General features: G+C 40.0%; 1 protein-coding gene across 2 annotated transcripts in view; it reads left to right on the plus strand.

Annotated features, from left to right (window-relative positions):
- Nucleotides 1-8,488, plus strand: part of cltcl1 (clathrin, heavy chain-like 1) — a 35,438-nt gene extending 26,950 nt beyond the window's left edge. Inside the window, exons 21-32 of one of the 2 annotated variants that reach the window (XM_054774201.1) lie at nucleotides 304-496; nucleotides 565-722; nucleotides 1,099-1,263; nucleotides 1,368-1,643; nucleotides 2,372-2,521; nucleotides 2,609-2,740; nucleotides 3,622-3,732; nucleotides 3,982-4,152; nucleotides 4,245-4,466; nucleotides 4,746-4,772; nucleotides 6,557-6,632; nucleotides 7,065-8,488. In XM_054774201.1, the coding sequence (XP_054630176.1) occupies nucleotides 304-496; nucleotides 565-722; nucleotides 1,099-1,263; nucleotides 1,368-1,643; nucleotides 2,372-2,521; nucleotides 2,609-2,740; nucleotides 3,622-3,732; nucleotides 3,982-4,152; nucleotides 4,245-4,466; nucleotides 4,746-4,772; nucleotides 6,557-6,632; nucleotides 7,065-7,189 (1,806 nt within the window). In that variant the 3' untranslated portion in view covers nucleotides 7,190-8,488. The remainder of the gene's footprint in view (nucleotides 1-303; nucleotides 497-564; nucleotides 723-1,098; nucleotides 1,264-1,367; nucleotides 1,644-2,371; nucleotides 2,522-2,608; nucleotides 2,741-3,621; nucleotides 3,733-3,981; nucleotides 4,153-4,244; nucleotides 4,467-4,745; nucleotides 4,773-6,556; nucleotides 6,633-7,064) is intronic. The other variant, XM_054774202.1, reaches the window with a different exon arrangement.
- The last annotated feature ends 732 nt before the right edge of the window (nucleotides 8,489-9,220 follow it).

Consider the following 9,220-nt stretch of genomic DNA (forward strand, 5'->3'; position numbering starts at 1 on the left):
CAAGCCTGCTTTTCATTCAGGTTTTTAGTTAATAATGAAAGAACAGTAGAAAGAAATGCATTCTGAAATACAAAATGTGAGTTGTGGACACCAGCATTTTGTTAATGTTCTGGTAAAACAAGCATATTCACTTTGTTTGGGTTTAAAATAAGCTCTGAAAAGAAATGTTACAAAAATGAGTAGCTCTTGGCCATTTTCATTTTGTAAAAGTAGCTCTCACAAGGAAAAACGTTGGTGACCCCTGGATTAGTCTATACTACAAATATGTAATTGATATATTTACTCTGACCTGCTCGGTCTTAGGTTTTGATAGAACACATAAGCAACCTGGACCGGGCCTATGAGTTTGCAGAGCGTTGCAATGAGCCTGCAGTGTGGAGCCAGTTAGCCCGGGCCCAGCTCCAAAGAAACCTTGTTAAAGAGGCCATTGACTCATACATTAAAGCAGTGGACCCCTCAGCCTACATGGAGGTTGTCAATGCTGCCAGCAAGAACGGTAAGCCTTTGATTGAAGCTTCAGCTTTTTACCGCATTGGCATTTATCTTTGAGGTGCTGTCTTGCAGACAACTGGGAAGATTTGGTTAAATTCCTGCAGATGGCTCGGAAGAAAGCACGGGAATCCTACGTGGAGACGGAGCTGATCTTTGCTTTGGCTAAAACAAACCGCCTGGCTGAGTTGGAAGAGTTTGTCAGCGGGCCCAACAACGCTCACATCCAGCAGGTAAGATTAACAACATATTAGTAGTGCAGGGGGTTTCAGGCAGATGACTACATGGGAGGTCCAGCAGCTTTAGAAGTAGAAAGAAAAAACACTTTTTAAAATCTGCTAAGCTAACTAAAGTTATGTCAAAGGCAAAAAAAAAAGTTTATCGTGCCTGCAGTGAGTTGAGTAAACATAGTCTAGGGTGAGCAGAAAAACTCCACAAAACATGCACCAGGAAATGAGTTTTTCAGGGAGTAAAGGAGGGACCAACTGTATTATATTTTGAGTGGAGAATACACTTCAAACAAATACACACAAAATCCCTGCATTAGCGGCATGAATAATGTACATTCACTATGATAATGACATAATAATGTGCACTGTCCCTCTGCAGGTGGGCGATAGATGTTACGAGGAGGGAATGTACGAGGCCGCTAAGCTCTTGTACAACAACGTGTCAAACTTTGCTCGGCTGGCATCCACATTAGTGCACCTGGGAGAGTACCAGGCCGCTGTGGACAGTGCCAGGAAAGCCAACAGCACACGCACTTGGAAGGAGGTAACTGGCATGCCAAGAAACAGGCTGCTGCTCTTCAAGTTGCCTGCCATTCTCATTATGTCCCGTATGACACATCTTCTTTCTATCCTCCCTCTGTCCTCTAGGTGTGTTTTGCCTGCGTGGATGGTGAGGAATTTCGGCTGGCGCAAATCTGTGGACTGCACATCGTGATCCACGCCGACGAATTGGAGGACCTGATCAGCTACTATCAGGACCGTGGCTACTTTGAGGAGCTGATCGCTCTGCTGGAGGCAGCTCTTGGCCTGGAGCGGGCACACATGGGCATGTTCACTGAGCTCGCCATCCTCTACTCCAAATTTAAGCCTCAGAAGATGAGAGAGCACCTGGAGCTATTCTGGTCCAGAGTCAACATTCCGAAGGTGAGAAACATCACCGCTCCCAAGAATGCTGATGCCGAATACTAAATGTGCTATACAGTGGCGTGAAAAAGTGTTTTCCCGCTTCCTGATTTTTCTTTTTTTGCATGTTTGTCACTGAAATGTTGCAGATCATCAAACAGATTTAAATATTAGTCAATGACAACACAACTGAACACAAAATTCACTTTTTAAATGAAACTTATTATTAAGGGAGAACAAAATCTAAAAAGTGATTGCCCCCCCTCTTAAAACCTAACTGTGGTTTATCACACCTGAGTTCAAGTGGAAAAGGTTAGAAAGCCAATGCAAAGCTTTGGGACTTTTGGCCCATTATCCACAAATGAAAACATGGAACAGTGGTGAACCTTCACAAACATGCAAAAAAAAAAAGAAATCAGGAAGTGTGCAAATGCTGATTCACACCACTGTATGTTTATTATTGTAGCTGTAGCGTAGCACTGCACCGCATCATACTGAGTTAGGAACATCACTCAGTATGATGCAGTGGTGTTCTACACTAATAAAACTGCTAGAAGCGCAATAATGAACAATTAACAAATCTGACAATCAATTGGTAAAGCCTAAAATACTTTTTGATATAACTTTACAAGATGCCTTTATTGATGCCATAATTGTTGGGGAGAACTTTACCAACTGTGTATGTTCTCTTTTCTGGATATAAACACAAAAACATGTCATTATGTTTTCTATGTCTGCTTGCTTACTAGGTCCTGCGTGCAGCTGAACAATCCCACTTGTGGGCCGAGCTGGTTTTTCTTTACGATAAATACGAGGAATACGACAATGCTGCCATCACTATGATGTGTCATCCGACTGAAGCGTGGAAGGAAGGCCTTTTCAAAGACATCATCGCAAAGGTAAAACTGCAGTGCCTGGCTGAGCTGCTTTTTGTTCTTGACATTTTGTAATTTTTTCCCTTGAACATGTCTGCTTCGTCTTTTTAGGTGGCCAATGTGGAGCTGTACTATAAATCACTTTCCTTCTACTTGGACTACAAGCCTCTCCTGCTCAATGACCTGCTGACCATTCTGTCTCCACGACTGGATCACAATCGAGCCGTCAACTTTTTTACCAAGGTAATGTAATGAAATACGGTTGGGACAAAATACTGATAGTTGGATATGCCACAGCACTATCAGTTATTGACACTCTCCAAAGAGCGTGCAGTTGTATGCATTGCTTAATGAGATGCAATGCTTATAACTCTTTTTAAAAAATTTTTTTTTTTTTTTACAAAAACAAAGACTCACCACCAATAATATAGCTTGTTACTTTGTTGTAATTAGTGAAGTGTTGACTGATGGACACAGGTCAAAATCAGTCATGTAAATTCACTATTAAACTACACAACAACAGTGACTCGGTGGCGGGAGCAAGGATCAAATTGCCAATCTTTCAGTGTCTGGACGACCTGCTCTGTCAAATGAGCCACTGTCCCCGTGTAGGCGCTGTGGTTTGATAGCATCTTGAGCTCTTTGCAAACATGATGTTTTACATTACTTTATAAATTGAAGATTTGCATCATCACCAGTCCTTCCTTTACGTATGCATTCAGAAGTGTACGATTGGACATAGCAGCACACAAAAAGTATGGAAATATTGTGAGGGCAAAGTGTAACATTGTATTAATCCAAAATATCTTTATTTGAATGTATACTTTATGTGCGAAGGACTTGTTTCCTTTCATCAGTTACATACATATTGTGATGTATTGCATATGATCGGATCGGATCGGCAAGGCTATTAAAAAAAATCTGATCGGATCGGAAGCCAAAAAATGTGGATCGGGACATCCCTATTTTATATTGTAATCATTGGCCAAATAGTGCAATAATGTCAGTTTGTGAGTTACTTTGCAATTCGCAGTGCTAGTAATCAACACAGAGGGCCCACATGACTATCCCTCTGTATGAAATATTAACCATTTTGTTGTTATTGTATTTTTTCTTCTAACCAGGTTAACCAATTGAAGCTGGTAAAGCCTTACCTGAGGTCTGTGCAGAATCACAACAATAAATCTATTAATGAAGCGCTGAACAACCTGCTGACAGAGGAGGAGGACTACCAGGTCTGTCAGTCATCCTCTTAACTAAAACCTTCCTTATTTAAACAGTCAGTGTTTTGCCTTTTATTCTGTTTATGCTGAATTCAAAAGTAAATGCAAATTGGGACACACTGTCATCTGTTCTGGCATCCCAACAAAAACCATTAGATGGCGCTGCTGTTCAGTTCAGTTACAATGATGATCAGGATTCCATTCGCAGCCATTCTGCTCTGAATGTTGTGGGGTTTTTTGTTCTCTGTATGTTTCCCACAGGGTCTGAGAGCATCCATCGACGCCTACGACAACTTTGACACAATTTGCCTCGCCCAAAGGTTAGAAAAACACCAACTGATTGAATTTCGGCGCATTGCTGCTTATCTGTACAAGGGCAACAACCGCTGGAGACAGAGTGTGGAGCTCTGCAAGAAGGACAAGCTCTACAAGGTGAGAGGATAAGGAGGGGTAGTTAGTGCCGTGTATATATCCTATCCTATCCTTGATGAGTTAATTAATCACACTTGTTCCGCCTTTCCCAGGATGCAATGCTGTATGCTGCAGAGTCCAAGGATGCTGAGCTGGCAGAGACTTTGTTGCAGTGGTTCCTGGAGGAAGGCAAGAAGGAGTGCTTTGCTGCCTGCCTCTTCGCCTCTTATGACCTGCTGCACCCAGACGTGGTGCTGGAGCTTGCCTGGCGTCACAACATAGTGGACTTTGCCATGCCCTACTTCATCCAGGTCATGAGAGAGTACCTCACAAAGGTGAGTACTCAATTGAAGTGTGTATTTTTGTCTTAAACAGCCTATATTTTTTGTTTTGCGCTAAATGCTTTATTTTCCTCAGAAGCATTTCTAGCAGAACCATGTTGCTTCAAGTGTGAAGCGGAATGTATGTAATAACCACGTTTGTGTTTAAAGACATATAAAAATGAGAATATGTAATTCATTTTGTAGTAAAATTAAACTCCATCTGATAAAGTTCCAAAATGTAGACCCATGAGGTCACTTGAGGTCATCTCTTTGGGTTTTGTTTTTTTCCAGGTTGATGAGTTTTCGACGAAGGTGACGGTCTCTGGCCCCCTTTTTTATATTTCTCTTACGTGTCCTGTCTGCTACTGTTGTAACTGCTCTGTGATCTTTTTGGTCTCTGATATAGTAGTAACATAGCATGGACTGTAGACTGAGTATGTTCTAACTAGTTGTGAGACTAGTGTGTGTTGGCTTTTGTTTCACTTCAGCACTAAAACAACAAGTTTTACAATTACAGTCAAACCTCTGTTTTTGTACAGCATTGCGCGTCACAAACTACAGTTGTCCGTTTGCTCAGTACCGGAGCATTCTGCAAAATCAAGTGCCCATACAAAGCATCGTACACATTGCTGACTCACTGCAATTTTGTGTGACTGGTAAATAACCTGTGATGGGGCCAAAGAAAGTTGCGAGTGCAAGAGAAACACTACAGAGGATGTACGGGAAGTCTGCATCAACAATAAGTTCCACCCATTCATCATTTATAGTTATTTTGCATTGTTTTCTGCATGTAAAGCTATAATTATCCTCTATAAAATTACTTTTTGTTAATGTTTTTGTGTGTCTGGAAAGGATGAGTTGGATTTACATGATTTCTTATGGGAATAATGTTTTTTAGTTTTCATATATTTGTTTTTCATCTGACCTTTTGGAATGAGTACATGACAAACTGAGGCTTCACTATAGAGCAGTGTCTCATAATTTCAATGGTACAATTAGAGGAAGAATATGCAAAAAAAAATTGCACATGCATGACCTTGCCCATCATCTTGTGAAAGCTCACTTCAGCCATCATCAAAAGACATACGTTTTGCTTTTTGGACTCATATTCAAGCACTAAGGCACTAGTCATAGGAATCAACTGCTAATGTTATCCGCTAGCTAACCATTATCAAAGGTGTAGTGTTTTTGTTGTGTGAATCTTCAGCACAAGATACTTTTTTGTTTGTTTTCTTGTTTGTCAGAACTTCTTTTGACACTTGTATTGCTGTTAAGGATGCTAAAATAATATTTAAAACCTTGCCTGGACAGTTAATGAGGGTTCTATGATGGTGATTGTTTAACCCTGGTTTTCTGTTATTTTCTGTGGCCAAAATTTGTTTTGAAAGTCTCAGCACCAGCATCCCGAAACCAGTATTCTTCTCTCAGGAAATTATCACAACTCAGTGAATATTCAGCAGAGAATTACATTCATTCAGCTGTTGCAAGTTCATAAACTTTGCAAGTGAGTAGACTTTACATTAGGGTTGAATCATTTTTAGTGCAACTGTCTCTGTCCACATGTATCGATGTTAGGAACTGAAGCCGTCACACCATCCTTCTCTGGAGCAGGATTAGTCTCTTCTGGCCTAACAGTTACCTTTCTCCGCTCTAACTCCTCTCTGATGATGCTGCATATAGTGTTATTTGTGTGTGTGTGTGTGTGTGTGGATAATAATAATAATTCAGTCTCACTTGGAATACTAGCATTGACGGTATTATGAGAGACCCACTGATCTGCCTCATGTCAGACTTGTTACTAATAATCATGAACTGTCTCCCCTGTGCAGGGTTAAACACTAACTCCACATGCTTTGTGGCCCCTTTGTTATTATTTTACCTTAATTTGACAAATATTCTATAAAGATGATAATATTTGGGTGTGATTGACACTGTCAGAGAGGTAGTAAGTTATCAATATATTGTTTTTATATATTTATATATTGTTTATTATTGTGAAGATTGTTTGCAGTGTTGTTTTACTGCATCATTCTTGAACGAATGTAATATTTGCATGATTGTTAAAGGGCTTAAAAGTGAATACGGCTCTGTGGTGCCCTCAGGTCGACAAACTGGAGGTGGCTGAACGTGAACGGAAGACAGAAGAGGAGGTGACAGAGCCTCAGCCTATGGTGTTTGGTAGGCGCACAAACCTCTGATTATTCACTTGTTTGAAAAAATAAATGGTGTTCAACCTGCTGTTTGGTCGGAAAAGGTATCTCCAAGTATTTTTACCATAGTTTCCGATATTTAATCTTACTTAGTTGTCAGTTTTTGGATTGTATACACAGGAACTGTGGAAAGTAGTTTGACTTGACACATTTGAAACTAAGATTTTCTTTCCAGTGTTGCTGGTTATCATGGTATTAGTGTGGAAAAAAATGTAATATTTTGCATGAAATTACAGTAAGTTTGAGTCCTGTTGCCTCTTTCATGATGTTAAAAATGTTGCCTCAGTCTAGATATTAAATGGCAAACCAATAAAGGCAAGTTAAGTCAGTTGAAAGCTTTTGTTGTAAACTTGAAATGCATGACCTCACTGTGTGTGTGTGTGTGTGTGTGTGTGTTCAGGCCAGCAGTTGATGCTGACCAACTCTCCTGCTCCAGTGACACCCCAGGCGCCGTACGCAGGCTACAGCTACCCGGCCAACGCTGCGGGCTACCCTGCTCAGCCCGCCTATGGCTTCCCCATGTAGAGGGATCGGCGCCGTCCACTTCCTCCTGTTGCGCGTGCACACACACTTTAGGAGGTCAGCTGCATCAAGCTGCTCTGGGTTGTTCTTGAACTTCAACCTCACTTTCAAATCAGGCTCCACGCTACTTCATTGAAACTGCAATAAGCCCCTCCTCCTTTCTCCACACCCTGTTTCAGCCTTCTTCAATGTTGAGGGATGGTATCAACCCTGCCCTTCTCCTATTTGGGACATCATAGTGCACTGAACTGCAGAGCATGACGTCATCTCCACCCTGTTGCTCTTACATGTTGACTTTTACCATCACAAGTTCTGCGACTACAGCCTTACATTTGTAGAACACGGGCTTAGTTTGCTTCCACACAAGTCACGCTCTGCATAGAGAGACTGTTACCGTGCAATAGCGTTCTTTTATCCTTTCACACAAGTTTCCAAGCAAGCCCATGCTGTTTATGTGCTGTGCGTTTGTTAGCGCGTATGTGTGTTCAGCCTCTCAAGCCTCAGAGCAAGTCGTCACACAACCATGAGACACTCAACAGTTCCACTCCCTCCAGCTGCAAAGCCTTTTCGTAGGACACAGCGATCTGAATCCTGATCTGTTGCAAAGTTTCAATAAACGCTATGTGCTGCAGTCTGTGCATGTGCTGCCAAACTAAAATGCTGCAAGGAGGAGCACAATTTCAGTTTCACTCAAAAGTATATTAAGTATTAACAATGGAACTTTGTCATCTGACTAACAAAACATTTGGGGATGGATGTATGGAGGAGGAGACAATTTGCCTGTGTCCTGGTGCCAGTCGAGTCAACAATAATTGTACTGAAAGCAGTGTGTAATTTAAGATATATATTGAAATATCTAACTAATCAAAAGAATTATTATGGAACATCGTATGTATTGTCTATATTGTGTTGTTGTAGTCTTAAAAGCATAATGACATTTTTGTAAGAAAATGGGACAAAATGCAAAAAAACAGGTTCAGGTTATTAAATGCTTTTGAAGCACGTGTTGCTTGTTTACTTCCTTCCTTACTCATAAAAGCTCTCATTTTGTCTGCACAATCGAGAACAAATTTTAGACACAATTTGGGAGCTTTGTCATCAGTGCATGTTAAAAGTCAGGCCACCATATTACAAACACATGCACAAGACAAATACAAGCGCTAGGTAAAAAAAAATTATATTTTCCAAAATTAATAGTCCTATAATAACGCAATTTGTCTGACACCATCACGGAGGGATTCATATGTGCTTGTGGTTATAATTTGCAGAGATGTAGAACAACAAAATTGCAATACTAAAAGCTGTTTGTAAAATTTGGTTTATCTTATGTGTGATCCACCAGATTTGGAATACAATATTTAAACATCTGAATGTGTTTAATTATATTTTCTTTGTTACTGTAAATTCAAAATGCTGCAGAATATTCAACCAGGATCAGGAACATCTTCTAACTGTGAGTCTATTTTATTCCAATTTGCATATGATTTGTGTCAAGTCCAATTAAATACACAGGTTTAAAAACCAACTCAAGTGAAAATAAACTATTAAAATGTAAAGATGCTGAAATAAAATAAAACTATCGTCTTCCTGTAGAATTTACCACCAGAGGGTTGTTGTTTTTTATTCATATTTTTTATTTAATTATAGATAAGATACAAAATGTAGTGAAGTACGATACTCAAGTAAAACTACAGGTACTTAATATACTACAAATATATTACAGACAGAGCATCTTAATTACCGTAAGCGATATTTTCTGTCATGTCGATATTTCCTAAAACGTATACAGGAAGTTGCACACCGGAAGTTCCAGTACATAAATATAAAAGAATAAAGACAACCTCCTTAATGGAAATAATCAACAACCCGCTATTATTGCATTTGTTGAAATTAGTTGAACCCGAATAATTTAGCAAAATCAAAAAGGTGATTTGCGTTTTGGTGGTGGTTTCATGTTTCAACAGTGGAGCTTTTTTTTTAACAGTGGCTCTCGTGAGTGGTGGTTTCAGGGTAGCGTGAAGTGTGGTTGATTGT

The sequence above is a fragment of the Dunckerocampus dactyliophorus genome, chromosome 4 (assembly GCF_027744805.1).
Source record: "Dunckerocampus dactyliophorus isolate RoL2022-P2 chromosome 4, RoL_Ddac_1.1, whole genome shotgun sequence".
Classification (NCBI taxonomy): domain Eukaryota; kingdom Metazoa; phylum Chordata; class Actinopteri; order Syngnathiformes; family Syngnathidae; genus Dunckerocampus; species Dunckerocampus dactyliophorus.